This window comes from Papaver somniferum, chromosome 9, assembly GCF_003573695.1.
Source record: "Papaver somniferum cultivar HN1 chromosome 9, ASM357369v1, whole genome shotgun sequence".
NCBI lineage: Eukaryota > Viridiplantae > Streptophyta > Magnoliopsida > Ranunculales > Papaveraceae > Papaver > Papaver somniferum.
The window spans coordinates 17242156-17258468 of record NC_039366.1 but is presented as its reverse complement, the minus strand read 5'-3'; the positions used below and the strand labels follow the sequence as shown (position 1 = coordinate 17258468).

The following is a 16313-nucleotide window of genomic DNA, read 5'->3' as shown; positions in this document are numbered from 1 at the left end:
GAAATGTTTAGATCGGTGTGGTGTAAATTAGGTGGAACACTGAATAGGGCGGTCATCAAAGGAGATTCTTCTTCTTCAACATTAGCAGCTAAGTATTTTCTCTTCAGAATACAAAATCAAAATGTTGATGTAATTTCAAATTCTAGGGTTACTTTCTCTTCCTTCTCTAGTGTTACTACTACTAGTGATAAAAGTAAGCTTACTTCTCCTGATTCTGATTCTCAATTTATAGTTTCTTATCTGATTAATTCATGTGGATTATCACAGTCTGAAGCTATTACTGCTTTGAAAAAACTCAATTTCAAAACCACTTCTAAGCCCAATTCAGTCTTATCTGATTAATTCATGTGGGCCTTCTTGCTCTCCACGATTTATTTGTAAATGGAAATCTATGAAACTTTCCAAGAATACAATCTTCACATATTTTATCTCCACCGCTGATATTTGGAAGACCAATTACAATGTTCTTTGATTTTAGAACCTTCAAGGATCTATAGTTGAGATGCCCGTACCTCAAATGCCATAACTTGCATTCATCAATATGATCTTGTTAATTTTATCATAAATTGTGCATTCTCCGTCTTCGAAATGTAGTGAGTACCCCTTACTTATAAGTTGTCCAACACTTAATAAATTTTGAGCTAGGCCAGGAACATAAAGAACATCAAATATGTATCGAGTTTTACCTGACCTTGTACGTACGGATATGACTCCTCTTCCTTCAACATTCTGGAACTTTCCATCTCCAAGTTTGACTGGCGGAATCTCTTGTTCCTCCAATTTACGAAATATTCTTTGTTTCCTGTCATATGGCTGCTGCATCCGCTGTCGACGTACCATATACCTTGCGATTCTTGTTGCGAGGTGAGGCAGGAATAGAATACTTGATTTTGAGAATTTTTTTTCTCAGAATAGTTTGCTTCATTTAGCCAACAATCTTTCTCCATGTGATTTAATTTATCACACTTGGTGCACTTATACTTGCAATCTTCAGTTATATGTCCAAACTTTTTTCAAACATTGCATCGGAAATTTTAGGAGTTATTTTTTCCGTACCTTTGATTGTTGTTTCTATAACCTCCTTTTCCTTTTCCACGTCCGCGGTAGAAATTTCTGGGTCCTTGAGTTGACGTCGACCCTTTCTCGTACTGCGAGTTGGATGACGATCCCCTCTGGAGCTTTCTTTTCTGGCTTCTGTATTTTTCTTCTCACTGAAATTTATTTTTGATTGAAATGCCTGCTCCAATGGTTGCTCCGTGAACCTATTTATTCTTTTCTCGTGCGCCTCGAGTGAACCCATTAATTCATGTACCGAGAGAGTTGATAAATTTTTTGATTCTTCAATGGCAGCGACGATATGATCAAATTTGAATGGTAAGCTTCTTAATATCTTTTCTACCACTCTTTTATTTTCAATGGTATCTCCATAACTACTGATTTGATTTACTATGCCAGTAACTCTTGAGAAGAAGTTCTGGATAGTTTCATTTTCTTTCATAAGTAAATTATCAAAATCTCGCCATAAATTTTGTAGTTTAATGGAGATTACCTTTTCTGATCCTTGGAATGCTACTTTGAGAATATTCCAGGCCTCCTTTGAAGTTTTCGCCACCGAAATTCGAGGAAAAATAGCTTTGCTTACGCCCTGTTGTAGAAACAGTAGTGCTTTAGCATCTTTCTTCTTATTTTCCTTATACTCCTTTTTTTGTGCGTCCGTCCATGATGACAGAGTTTCTGCTGACTCTGGTACTTTATAACCTTCTTCTACAAAATCCCATAGGTCTTGTGAAATGAATAATGTCTTCATTTGTAAACTTCAATAATCATAACTCTCACCATCAAAAATTGGAATTAGACTTTGGGCATAATTGAAATCTTGAATACTTTGGTTAATTGCCATGGGTAGAGTTTTAGGATTACTGGGTTAGGTTTGCTCTGATACCAAATTTGTTGGCGCAATGCGGAAATGTGATGGGTTTATGGAAATGAATTTAGGAAGAGAGGTTGGTTAATTGAAAGGTGAGGCTTATATTAATATGAAAATGAAAATATTACAAGAGGCTTGTGTAGCAACTTTGGCTTACAGTAGTTGTTTACAAAGAGGCACTTTGGCTCTTACTCTAAACTCTAGCTCTCACTCTAACTCTTGTTTACTCACTTGAGTTTTTGATTGTTGTTGGATGATCCCAAATGAATCCATCATATGCCTATTTATAGGCTTCATGACCAACTACTTACTTCTCTAGATAGTTCTATCTAGACTCTTCTTTACACTCTCAACTTAGATATTACAAGAAAATTCTAGAGAAAAGAATTCTCTAGATAATACTTGATGTAAAGAAGGCCTAGAAGATTCTAGTATAGGGCTTTACTTAGTGTAGATGATTATTTGGGCTTTAATTATTGGGTTTTCACAAATTATGTTTTTAACAATATTTTCCTTGCTTCTTTTTATGTTTTGCAGTTAGAAATATTTGAAAAAATTGAATCATCCAAACCCTCTTGTATGAATGATCAAAGCTTTTGCATCTTTCTTCACATTTTCTCTATACTCATTCCTTTGTGCTGCAATGAGCCTTTCATTTGGATTCACTTCATCATAACCATTTTCTACTAATTCCCATAAATCATGAGAAATAAAAATTGTTCTCAACTTAATAGACCAGAATTTGAAATTATCACCTTTGAAAATAGGAATGTGTGGTTGCGGAAGCGTGCCATTAGTTGCCATCTCTACAGGATCGTCTGGGTCTCGATGCCAAATGTAGGATTTTTAAGAACTGAACATAAAGTTTAGGAGGAAACTTGTGAAACAAAAATACTTAAATCATTCTTCATATATATATATATATTATTCACTGACTTGTGACCGGCCTTTTATAGGCTACATAGGTAAAACCCTAAAACAAATCTAATTAATCGTACTTAAAATATAACTCCTAAACTTTAGAATTGCAAAACCAAATCAACTAAATTTTAAACTTCCTGGAGACTAGGATAACATAAAAAATAAAATCAAAAATATCTCAAATAACTAAAATCCTAGATTTTTCAAATTTCAAATATCCTAAAAACTAGATTGACCGGATTGGTATTTGAATTAATTCCAACGAACATTTTCCTAGAGTATATGAGGGAAACCTACCTCATGAGAAATATCCTAAAAACTAGATTGACTGGATTGGTGTTTGAATTAATTCCAACAACATTTTCCTAGAGTGTACGAAGGAAACCTACCTCATGAGAAGAAACGTCTATACCTACCGAGAAAAAATAATCAGCTTCCGAGTTCAATGCAACGAATGGGCCATCAAATATCAGAGTGAACTGTCTCATGCAGAAAGTCATGATAACAGTTTTGTTGAGGCCAAACTTTGAGCTTACAAGTGTGAGTCTGACTCTTCAAACTTGCACTAAATGAGTTATTGCCTATTCTTCTTATCACGTTGGTTAAACCCCAGCTTGTTTTTTCTCTGTATCTTTTTTATGTTGTATGTTTTCTGTGATCTGCCAATATGGCATTATGGTTATACAATGTTGTATGTTTTCTGTGACCTGCCAATATGGCATTATGGTTATACAATTAAACTCGTAAATTAAGTCGCCTGACTCAATTAGATGGGTGCTGACTGCTGAGTTAATTATTGCTCTGTGTAAGCCCTTTTACTAGTCAAGTAGGAAAACATCACACTAAATGTTGCACATTAATTATTTAAGAATTTTGACAAGAGATCTTCCAGTTTTGTTATGGTTTTCAGGTTGTTCCTAAAGGTGATCTGGAGTTGTTTATTAGGATGTTGTGGATAAGTTTACAAGTACTTTCAGCTGATACAGGAGTCCCAATCTGATTGTGAGGCTGCGATAATGTCATCAGGACAGGGCTTCATAATATTAGCATCTCTTACTCTCGCATTTCACTTGCTGATGTTGCTCACAAACTGAGGTTCGACTCACCAAATCCTGTCGGCGACGCTGAGAGCTTTATAGACAAGGCAATCCGAGATGGTGCCGTTGAGTTTTTATAAAGTATGTTGGAGTTGGTGCGAGACAGAAGAGTCTGTTCGGTGCACTGAAAGAAGGTTCTTGTTTTGTTGCATTTTGATAAAGTGTGGTGGGTCTTGCCTCACCCTCACTTAGATTGAGAATGCTGGGATTTTTGCAGGTGTTAAGGTCATAGTGTTTCGCAGGACGGTATGTGTAATCTGGTTGGTACGACGAGACCTTGTTGCAGGATTTGCCAAGTGTATATGTAACTTCTGAAGAACTAGCAAGTTCTTTCAGCATACTTTCTTATAGTTTTTTTTTGCTTTCTTTATACTGAAACCCAGTCCATCTCAAAATTTTATACTCTCTCTTTCTTCTTCAAATGTTTCGATCATTGTTATCTAAATCAGGGGCAACTCTGAAAAGGAAGATGGCCATCATCAATGGAGAATCTTCATCATTAGCAGCTAAGTATTTCCTCTTTACATTTCAAAATCAAAATGTTTTTGTAATTTCAAAATCTAGGGTTACTTCCATCTTTTATTCCTTCTCTACTGCTACTACTGGTAATGGAAATAGCAATGTTACTTGTTCCGGTTCTGATTCTGATTCTGATTCTTCATTTGTAGTTTCTTATCTGATTGATTCATGTGGGTTATCTGAATCTGAAGCTATTTCTGCTTCCAAAAAACTCAATTCCAAAACCACTTGATTCAGTCTTAACTTTACTTAGAACTTACGATTTTACTGAATCCCACATTACTAAACTTATCAATAACTATCCATCTATCCTCTCAAAAAAACCAGATAAAACCCTCAAGCCCAGATTTGATTTTTTCACATCCAAAGGGCTTTATGGAATGGAACTTGCCAACTTCATCTCAAAGGAACCATTGATCTTGACACAGAGTTTTAATAAAGGAATAATTCCTTCATTTGATATCCTTAAGAGCATTCTCCAGACTGACCAAAACGTCATTAAAATGATTAAACGGAATTATTGGATTCTCGGTACAAACCTTGTTAAAAGATTGATGGTCAACCTAGAGCTTTTGAGAAAGGAAGGCGTCCCTGCAACTAATGTTTCTAAGTATCTAATCCAAAACCCAAGAACATTTGCTGCAGATGCGGATATATTTAAAGAGATTGTAGAAAAGGTTAAAGATATGGGTTTCAATCATTTACAAACCAGATTTCTTAAAGCTATAGTTGTATTTACAAAAATTAGTGAAGTCAATTGGAGTAATAAGATGGATGTTTACAAGAGATGGGGTTGGTCCGAGAATCAAATTCAAGCAGCATTTAGGAGGCCTCCCGGTTGTATGACGGCTTCTGAGAAGAAGATTATGGCGGTTATGAATTTCCCTGTGAATGAAATGGGTCACTGAGTCTTTGAGTATTGCCAAATACCCATTAGATATTTGTTGTAGCTTGAAGGAGAGGATTATACCAATGTGTTCTGTTATCAGGGTTTTGGTCTCCAGGGGTCTGATTAAAGAAAACATTTCTCTAACTACACTCTGTGCAATGGTAGATGAGTCTTTCTTGGAGAAATTTGTGAAAAATTACGAGGAAGAAGTTCCTGAACTGATGAAAATATTTGAGGATCAGTTGAATTACCAGGAGCTTATTCAGAACTGAGTGATTTTTATGAGATCAATGCGCAGTACCTTTTGGTTTATGAATATTTTGTTATTTACGAAGTAAAAATTGTGTCACCTCTTATGTGTGAACACATGAAAAATATGCGTCATTATGGTGTAGTTAAATCTTAATTATTGCCATGTTTATCTCCAATTGCTGAATATGATTTATGAATTTCAAGTGTGAAACCACAGGCAGGGTATGCCTCGATAGAGAGAACGCAAGCACATGCAGATTCTGTGTATTGTTTCAACATGGTAGGATAGAACTGGCGTAAATGAAAGTTTTACGAAAAGATTTGCTGTATGCTTTGTTTTGACACTTATCTCATTAAGAGTTTACAGTCTGGTGAGCGGTGACCATTGAATGGTCTATTTGTTTTGCTCTATAAGCTATCATACTACGACTAGCTATTGGCAATCAGTCACAGTTCTACCTCCTGCAGCATTAACATAAGTTTCATGGCAATCAGTCACAGTTCTAACTCCTGCAGCATTAACATAAGTTTCATTGGTGTTAGCAGAACTGGGCGTCTTCATGGAAAGGCTGCTGCAAGAGCTGCTAAGGCAGTCAAAGCATAGCTGCACAAGTCTGGTTAGCTGTTTTACTGTTCTAGTTTGTACTGAAGTATGAGCAAAAAGTTCCTGAACTGATGAAGATATTCCAAGGTCAGTTAAATTACCCACAGCTGATTCAGAACTGAAATATTTTTATGATATGAATGCGCAGTACTGTTACGTTGGTCATCTGAATTCAAATATTTACAGTTTACATAGTAGTACCTTTTGGTTTAGCATGTTTTTTGTGTCAGCTCTTTTGTATGAACAGCTAGAAGAATATATGTAATGGTGTAGTTTTTTGAATCTTTATTACCACATATGTTTATTGACGGCTGCTGCATGGTATGAAGCATATATGGGTTCTGTGTATTGGTTCAACATGGTAGGATAGTAAATAGGTAACTGAAAGCCTTAAGAAAAGACTCTTTGTATGCTTTGTCATGATATATATTTCATTAATAGTCCAAGTCCGGCAACCACAGAATGGCCTGTTTGTTTTGCTCAATAAGCTGTAGTACTGCAAATAGCAATTGGCAATCAGTTAGACACCTCCTGCTGCTAATGCTATCAAAGCGTACTTCTGATTATCACATTGTCTGTTTTACAGTTCTAGTTTGTTTGAATTTAATATTTCCTAGTTTCATGTAGAAACTTACTGTCAGAAGGATGCTGTTTAGTTTTATTTAGATAATAAACTAATGTAAGTCTCGAATATAAGAACCTACAGTTAACAATTTATTATTTCTTAGTAAATCTTGGGATTACTCATAGATCACAGAAAACCTCATGGTGGATTGATTGTTAGATTTTGTTAACAAAATTGTAGTTTTGCCGAATGTAGAGGGCGTAGGATAGAGGTTTCGGCGCACTTAAAGAGAGAAATCCCTAATACTTTTGCATTTTGAGAGTATGAGGTCTTCCCTCACTTAGGAAGAGAAGTATGGGTTCTATGTATTGTTTACACATGATAGGATAGAAGATGGGGTAAATGAAAGCTTTACGAAAGGATTTTTTTATATGCTTTGTCTTGATATTGATTTCATTAATGGTCCAAGCCCGGCAACCACTGAATGGCCTGTTTGTTATGTTTAATAAGCTTTAGTACTGCAACTAGCTATTGGTAATCGGTTAGACACCTCTGCAGCATCAACATAATGGCCATTGGTGTCTTGATTGACAGTCTGCTGCAAGAGCTGTTAAGGCAGTCAAAAGCACGGATGCACAAGTCTGGTTATCATACTGTCTGTTTTGCTATTCTAGTTTGTTTGGGTATCTTGTGTTAAACCTTTCCTAGTTTTATTTCGAGAGTTTCTGTCAGAAGGATACTTGAAGTTTTACTTGGATACTAAACCAAGAAACCGATGTAAGGATACCTAATAACATTCTTTCCTAGTAAATCCTGGGAGTACTTGTAGATCACAGAAAACCCATTGTGGATTGATTATCAGTTTTTGTTCATAATATGAGATTTCTGCCAAATCTAGAAGGCATGGGATAGAGATTTTCGGGTAGTGAATCCTGGTGAGCGTGTGAGTCTTTTCTCACTTAGGAAGAGAAAGTTGGGTTTCTTGCTGCCAGTAAAGGTTGGAAATTCTGTATTTTGGTACTATAGAAAACAAATAAAGCATGACTCAGAGATGAAGCACTACCAGCTTCCAGGTATCGACACTATTATAGTACTATGTAGTCTACAACACATGAAAACACCTACAAGAGAGGGATGTCTTATGTTGATTGGCAATTACAGAAACGTCATTGTCAGTCTTTGTATTAAGATAATGTACAAGTCCATCCATCTGGTATGGTTGTACGTACCTAAAATGTATAACACACCACCAGATGTGGTCTCAAGAACACTCTGCTCTTTTTCCAACTGCTTTGTGTTACTCGATAGAGATAAAGCAAGCATACGTCGGTGGCGACATGGTAGGGTAGAAAATGGGATGAATGGAAGTTTCACAAAGATTCTTTGTATGCTTTGTTATGATTTTTATTTCATTATCAGTGTAGGATCTGGACAATCACTGAACTGCCTCCCTCAATAAGCTTTCGTACTGCGACTAAGCTATTTGCAATCAGCCAGAGTTCCACCTCCTGGAGCATCAACATAATTGTCATTGGTGCTAGGAGAACTGTGCGTCTTTGTGGACAGGCTGTTGCTAGAGCTGCCAAGGCAGCCAAAGCACAAGTCTGATGATCATATTGTCTATTTTACACTTACTGTTTTAGTTTGTTTGAGTATCTTGAGTTAACCTTCCTAGTCTGATATTCAGAGTTACTGCAGAAGGATACTGTTTGATGCACTAAATGAAAGTTCTGGCTTTGTTGCATTTTGAGAGAGTGTGGTGGGTCCTGCCTCACTTAGATTGAGACTGCTCAGATTTTTGCAAGAGTTGAGGTCATAATGTTTCGCGAAACGGTATGTGTAATCTCGTCGATTCGAGGTCTTGTTGCTGGACTCGTCGAGTTAGTGTCATTAAAGCTCTTCTCATCAGTACTCTTTCTAATTTTTTTCATGGCAACTCGAAAGGGAGGAAGTCTGTCTGATTATTCTCTCTTTTGTTATGTTTTTCGTTTTGGATCTCTTTTTTTTTTTTTTTGTATAACCTTTTGAATATTTAAGCTCAGTGACACTGTGAGAACTGATTTTAGCTCCAAAATTGTATTTTTCTTAGAAATTGGCACATCTTGGGTACCATAAAAATGCTACTAAATGCAAGGAGAAGTTTTGAGAATGTCTACCAATATCATTAAAGAATTAGTTGAAAGTTCTGTTGAAAGTTGATTTTTTTTGTGTTTACTGACACAAATGTTATGTTGAAATTCAAACTTTTGAAGACTCACTTTTTAAAAAGTAAAACGCATGCTGTAAAATATCAGGTTCTAGAAAAACCCAAGGTTTCTGAAATAAAAGCTACTTTGTTTGCCATGGAAGGAAACCAAGCTCTTGGACCTAATGGTTTCCCTCCCAATTTCTTTCAAGATAACTGGGAAACCATTGGAGAGGATCCAACTAAGTTGGTTCAAAATTTCTTTGATACTCGGTTTATGCTCAAAGAAATGGATTCAACATTCATATCCCTCATTCCTAAGGTTCAATTTCCTTTTTCTCCGGGGGATTTTAGACCCATGTCTCTATGTAATACACTTACAAACTTATATCCAAAATCTTAGCCCAAAGAATGAAACCCTTGCTAAGTAAAATTATCTCTCCCTATCAATCTGCATTCATTCCTGGAAGGTAGATAAATGATAACACAATGGTTGCTCATGAGATTATTCATAACATGAGGACCAGGAGAGATCAACAAGGATGGGCCTAAAAATTGATATGTCAAAAGCTTTTGACAGAGTGGAATGGCCATTTCTGTTGGCCTTACTAGAAAAAAATGGGGTTCTCTAAAAAATGGTGCCACATAATAAACCAATGCATTTCAACAACTAGCCTTGCCATCTTGCTGAATGGAGTTCCCTGTGATTTCTACAAACCCACCAGGGGGCTAAGGCAAGGGGATTCCCTATCACCTTACCTTTTCATTCTCTGCATGGAGGTCTTCTCTAGAACTCTAATGCAGGCTGAGAATGAAGGTAAAATACATGGTATAAAGATTGTGAAAAGAGCCTCATCCATTAGTCATTTATTGTTTGCTGATGATTGCATCATTTTCTGCAAAGCAAATATTACTGAGGCTGAAAACATCCTTGACATATTAGCTAGATTCAGTTCTTGCTCTGGGCAAATGATCAATCTAGCTAAGTCAGGTATTTTTTTTTACAGTAATAACACCTTTCCTGACAAGAGACTGAACATTACAGGTATAATGCAAGTCAGTCATATATCCCTAAAGGAGTAGTACCTAGGATCTCCACTTTTTACCAATAAGTCTAAAGTGAAAGCTTTCCATCCTGTGATTGATCTCATAAAACACAAAATGGGGGGATGGAATAACAAAAACATTAATCCTGCTGGGAAGATGGTCTTGATAAAACATGTTACTTCCATTATGGCTAATGTCACATGCCCATTGCCCGACCAGTAACAGCTAACTACCAAATGAGTACCTTTAAAGTTCCTAAAGCCATCACACAAGAGATGAACAAAATCCAAATGGATTTCTTTTGGGGCAAAGAAGATGGCAAGCCAAAAGGGATATATCAGAAAGCCTGGTCAGGAGTCTGTATTCCTTTAGAAGAAGGTGGTCTAGGCATCATAAATGTAGAAAAATTTAATAGTGCCATAATCTCCAAAATGGGTTGGTGAAATGCTACAACAACCAGATACTTTGGGTGCTCAAGTTATGCATGCCAAGTACTTTGAAAAGAGTGACATAATGCATATGTCTGATATTCCCAAACCAACAGACTATTGGGTTTGGAAGAGAATTTTAACTGGAATAGCAAACATACAAAAATATGAAAAATGGTATGTGGGAAATAGTAACAAAATTAATATATGGCAGGATAGTTGGGACAAAGATTTGGATTCCCCAATCTGCAAACCTATCAACTGCCCTACAAATATTGAAAAGGTTGTTGATCTCATTACTGAAAGTCAGCAATGGGACATAGCCCTAATACACAACATCTTTAATGATCCCATTGCTAGGAAAGTATTACAAACAAACATAAATCTAGGCCAGGAAGATAAAGTCATATGGCCTCTGACAAAGGATGGAAAATTCACTGTGAAATCCCTTTACAAGGAATTAACACAAAGAAATCACACTAGAAATGAGACAAAAAACTGGATTGCCATCTGGAAATTAGAAGTCTCCCCATCCATAAAAGTATTCCTTTGGAAAGCGGCTTACTCAATCCTCCCAACATGAAAAAGAGTGGGAAAACACTTGAATTACATACAAAAAATCTGCAAAATATGTAGCTTCCATAGGGAATCCATTTCTCATCTGTTCATATATTGCCCTCTAGTTCAGCAGGTATGAAGAGAATACACTTTTATCCACATGAAATTTACAATAATATGGAAGATTTTCATGAATGGTTAACTCACCTTCTAAGCATCAAAAGATACAAAATTCATTCCATGGAATGGGCTATGGCATATTTGGAAAGCCAGATCTAACTTGACTTTCCAAAAGCAAAAACCATTTGCTGGTAAAATTGCTAAAGACATTATTTGTTATATCAATTATCAGAAAGCTGCCACCGAAAGGAAACACCTCAATCTCATGAATGTCCTATACTCCAAAGAGGAAGCTGAAAGACAACCCACTGAGTCACCCATCCTTTTCACTTTGAAAATCAATGTGACAACTTCCCTAGACTTTACTTCAGGGATACATGGAATGGGTTTAATCCTTTCTGACCACACAGGAAAATGCAGGGGAGCAAGAGGAGCAGTGCTTGGGCAACTCTCTAATGATGAAGTTAAACAAAGAGCGGTTCTGGATGCTTACAACTGGGCAGTGAACCTAGGAAGCAGAATTGACTTCGAATCCAACTCCTGCCAAATAATAAAGCTGATCAGGAGTATGCATGCAGAGAAGATAGGAGCTCGTTTCTCTCAAGACTATGATGGAAAGGAACTCTTTGAAATCGGTACGTGGAGCACACCAAACGATAGGGAAAATTACTTAGCAGTAAACCTAGCTAGATATAGCATTGACTGTAATTTGGATAGGTCTTGGGACCAACTTTCTGTAATCAATATCATCCTAAACATCTCTGACAGTGTTTTTTCTTCTAGTTTAAGACACCGTCATGGTGACAATGTGACAGTTGTAACTAACTTATATGGTTTGAATGCAAACCAAGGGGTTTCTGGCAGACTGCACAGCAGCACCAGACCCCATAACTTGTATGCAGTTTGAGGTTTCTTTCTTGCCTTTTTTTCTATAAAAAAAAAGAATGAATGAACGAGTGCCTAGCTAGCTAGGTAGAGTCTTGCTCTTGCGTTGTTTCTAGGGAATCAGAGTCGACTGATTGATCCAAAGTAAAACTGTATAGCAGAGCATGATATGTCATTTGATTCGGTGATAAAAGTAGAACCCTGTTTTAGGGTATACGGAAAACTTTTAGGGCATACAGATTTATTTTCCCAACTAAGATGTGTTTATAAGGGATGTTTAATGGCTGTGCAATGACTAATATATCCTTAAACGGTTTATATTACTAAATTGCTTTTCTTCTTAATTTGAAAACCAAAAATCAAAATCAGTTTTAAACCATCGACAAAAAAGTTGATCGTGAAAATTTGATCTTCGATTCGTGAAATTTTGATCGTCGATACATAACTATAAAAATGACTTGCACAAAGAAGCCTGCGGTAGAAAATTGTTAGAGCACTGCTCGGTCGAACTCGCAAGCGTTGGTATCTCAAGCTTGTTTTCAAGTTTAGTTTCCAAAACTATAAGTATTGATTTATATCCTACTTTTAGCTAAGTCTCGGATTAGGATAAAAAGTGTAGTTGGGCATTAGACTTTACGGCTTTCATAGATTGAAGACGAAGAACTAATAAGGGGATGTAGCGCCCCTTTTCCTTGAGACAGTAATTGGGGTTCTAAACCAGTACTATATTAAACTGAGCTAAACATTTCCGAGACGAACCAAGACATAAACTTTTCATGTTATATATAACCATCTAATTTACAGTGTGTTGTTTGTAATATACAGTATACACAACATACACAGTATACACATTCAAGAGTTGGAGACTAGCTTACATACAAAATACTCAAAAAAAGAAAGCACCTTCAGAAAGTTACAAGACTGCAAGAAGCAAAAAAAACACTGAGACCAGCAACGATCTCACAAGAGCATGAGTTAAGTCCACTTAATCGACCCAAACGTCAATTTCTCCTTCGGCCGAAACAACACCACTTACATCAAAGCTACCTGTCACTAAAAAAGAGGTGGAAAGAGTGAGCTATCAAGCCCAGTGGATACTTACACTACTCAAACACAATCATTAAAGTTGAATTTTAGAATGCAAGTTTTCTTCAAACGATAGTAACAAATTCCGTTCACTGGAATAAACAAGCATGTACTCTAAACATCAAAAGAAACCATTGCACACAAATACAGTCATGTATATGGAACTACTCCTTCATCGAACAATGTATAATATTTGTGCTAACCACACTCATTAGCTATTGATATCACCAAGACCATGATGACCCACTCTAAGCAATAAAAGCTGAATGTAAGGAGTTATAAAAAGAAGGAACAGTGTCCTATATACCACAAAATCATGTCATTTCCAAGTGATGGAAAGACTAAAATAATCTACAGAGTTTTCGAGAACAAAAACTAACAATGCATGAATTTGTTAAAGTGCATAAACATAGTTTGGCAAAGCCATTAATGGTTACAAAAGAGTGATGCAAGTTCCCACCTCAACCGCTACTCAAACCTCAAACTTCGCAATGCGCCAACTGAGTTCAGAGACACCTATTCAAACAGTACAACCTGCACAATGTAATGTGGTTAAAACTCACTTCAGTTTCCAACCTCTAACACCCTTGTAAACAACACGAGGGTCTAAATCTCAGGGTTCATAAAACATTCATCTTTGATTCAATTCAAACAACCAATAACTCCCTAGAAAGATGACAATCTCCTCTACAACATTCATTAAGACCTCGTGAACTAAATCGTTTTCTAGCATACCTATAAAAGTCCATAAAGACGCCTACTCACCGCAGCTATCAGCAGATTCCAGATTTCATAATAAACTTTAAAATTGTAAAAACTTAATCAATTCAACTCTAAATCAAGCAACAAAAGTCTCTAAAGTTTGGTAGTTCAATATATTACAATCCCTGAGTAAGAACGAAGGCTAAATCAAGTTGCAAGTGTCAAATTTTCTTAAAAGTAGAACTGTCAGGTTTGTGAACTGCAACACACACAAGCTGGCATAATCAAACATATAATTTTATCAGGAACAATGAATATCAAGCTGAAACTGTTATTCACAAACACCCAAAACTTTCAGTAGAAGCTCTAGGCTAGAACAAGTTGCCTAAACACCAATCTCACTGGAACCAGGACAGGCTGGTGTGTTGGGCGGCAGTGACTGAGTTAGATATAACCCACAATACGTAGTTCATAAAGGAATACTTGATATCACAATAGATATAACCTTCAGAGAACCAGATTTCATGAAAAGAAGCCTTATTTCAGTTCATTTTCTACAGTGCCCTAAAAACGAGCCGAAATGTCACAGGATAACGTATAAAATTCCTGTGATGAAGTGGTTTGTTTCAATTCAAAAGACTTTCTTATGAAATCCAACATTTAAGGTGACTTATAAGACCACAGAAACACTAGCTGAGTTTGGTCCCCTAACATGAACCAGCAGACAGAGATTAAGAGGCGAAAAATAAACAAAACAACAACAAAAATGGTTTCAAAAGAGAACCCTATGATTCTGGTGTTCACAAATTCTTAAAATCAACTAATCTCCTCTTTATTTCGAATTTCTATCATGAATCAATACCAGGCAGAGTTGAACCAAACCTAATGAGCCCTAGGTTCTGCATATTCAGATAACAAAATTGTCAACAACAGAGTGATTGCATCATTGAGAGAGATACTACATGTTTTCAATTGGTCGATACAATAAAAATAAGATTGAAATTCGTACCTTCAATCAAAATCCAAGAGCAAGAAACCCCTTTTTCAATTACTTCCACAACTCCATGGAAACAGTAGATTGGAACATGAACTCATCACTTTCAATCACTCAAGTTGAAATCAGGGTTGGGTATGAATTTTTCTAGGCTTTTAGTTGTATTTCTTTTCACCTGGATCTCCCGTGGATTTCTTTCTGCGTGTTTTCTTACAGTGATCAAATGTCCAATAATCTCAGATGGATAAGCCTCAAGTGTTTTATCACAACTCATTCCATAAATACCCCTAACAAGAATTACTAAACCGAAGCATGACATGGACCAAAGGTGTCGAAGTGTAAGTTCGCCACATTTCTAGTCAAAAAAGATATGTACCCTATTCTAATTGTATCCCATATGACTAGCACAAACTTAACATGATATTAAACTAATTTCACAACAACATCTACAAGACAAACACGCTATATAGTACCTTGATTAGTCGATAATCAAAAAATAACTATTGGATTTCTATAGGGGAGCTTGTGGAACTTCATCAACAAAAAGTATGTGGAGACTTGAACTCATCTATCACTCAAAAGTCTATCTACTCTATCTCCTATTTGAGACAAAAAACGTATAGCTATATAGACTTCGATTACACACATTTGATATTTTGAGCTGAGATTAACTCGCTTACAAATTTCTCGAAATATGTGTTGGTAAGCTTTCGCTTTAACCAAGTCAATCTTATATTCTTGACGAAAGTCAAAAGATGATCATGTGAAAATCGTCTTGTAACATATTTCATGATATGTGTGAGACAGTCATTTGATGTAGCCTCGGAATGTTTCGTATTATTCATTCGATCACTTGAAAATTTCTTCGAAGCTAATAGTTTGTGTGAGACAGCTATTGTCGTCTTATAAGAATGTTTCAATAATTGAGATGGGAGTTTAGAACAAATAATCATGATTGGAATAGCATAGTATGCGTAATTTTATGCTAACTGTTGCAAGTTATTCCAAGTCCGGGAACCATGGTATGCATACCCGTACGCGTACTAGTTGGTTTAGTGAAAGTCCGAAAACTTGGTATGCATACCGGTATGCATACTAGCGTGAGGTTCAAGTTCCTGGATTCAACTGAGTTTGGGGGTAAGCACACCCGTTCGCATACTGGCGAACCCAAACATAGTCCGGCCACTTAGGTATGCTTACGCGTTTTCATACTTAAGTTGCTTATGTTCTAAAATCGCTTTGTTCATGAACTAATACATTTATATAATAAAGAAAGCAATATTTTGAAAACCGTGGTTATAATGTTCATGAATTGATTCGATTGAATCAAAATCGAATTTGCTTCAATTGTGTCTTGTATACTTCTATGAGAATATAAACAATTGAACAACTGTAAAACTAGTTTCATTTGAGTCATTTGAATACTTATGAGGTTAATATGAATAAGGTTGATATGAAAGTGTTCATATGGCTAACTTCGGTTGAGTATTGTTGAGCCAACAAGGTGTACACGTTTAGGTACAGTTACTCATAC

General features: G+C 36.3%; 1 protein-coding gene and 1 long non-coding RNA gene across 2 annotated transcripts; one reads left to right on the top strand and one right to left on the bottom strand.

Moving 5' to 3' along the window:
- Nucleotides 1-4844: 4844 nt before the first annotated feature.
- LOC113311483 lies at nt 4845-5372 on the top strand. The gene has a single exon (XM_026560316.1). The coding sequence runs from the start codon at nt 4845-4847 to the stop codon at nt 5370-5372; it is 528 nt and encodes a 175-aa protein (XP_026416101.1).
- Nucleotides 5373-12758: 7386 nt separating this feature from the next.
- LOC113309363 lies at nt 12759-15005 on the bottom strand. Its single transcript, XR_003340550.1, has 3 exons — nt 14795-15005; nt 13544-13617; nt 12759-13044 (listed from the first exon to the last, which is right to left on the bottom strand). It is a non-coding gene; the product is annotated as an uncharacterized LOC113309363 (long non-coding RNA).
- Nucleotides 15006-16313: the final 1308 nt, after the last annotated feature.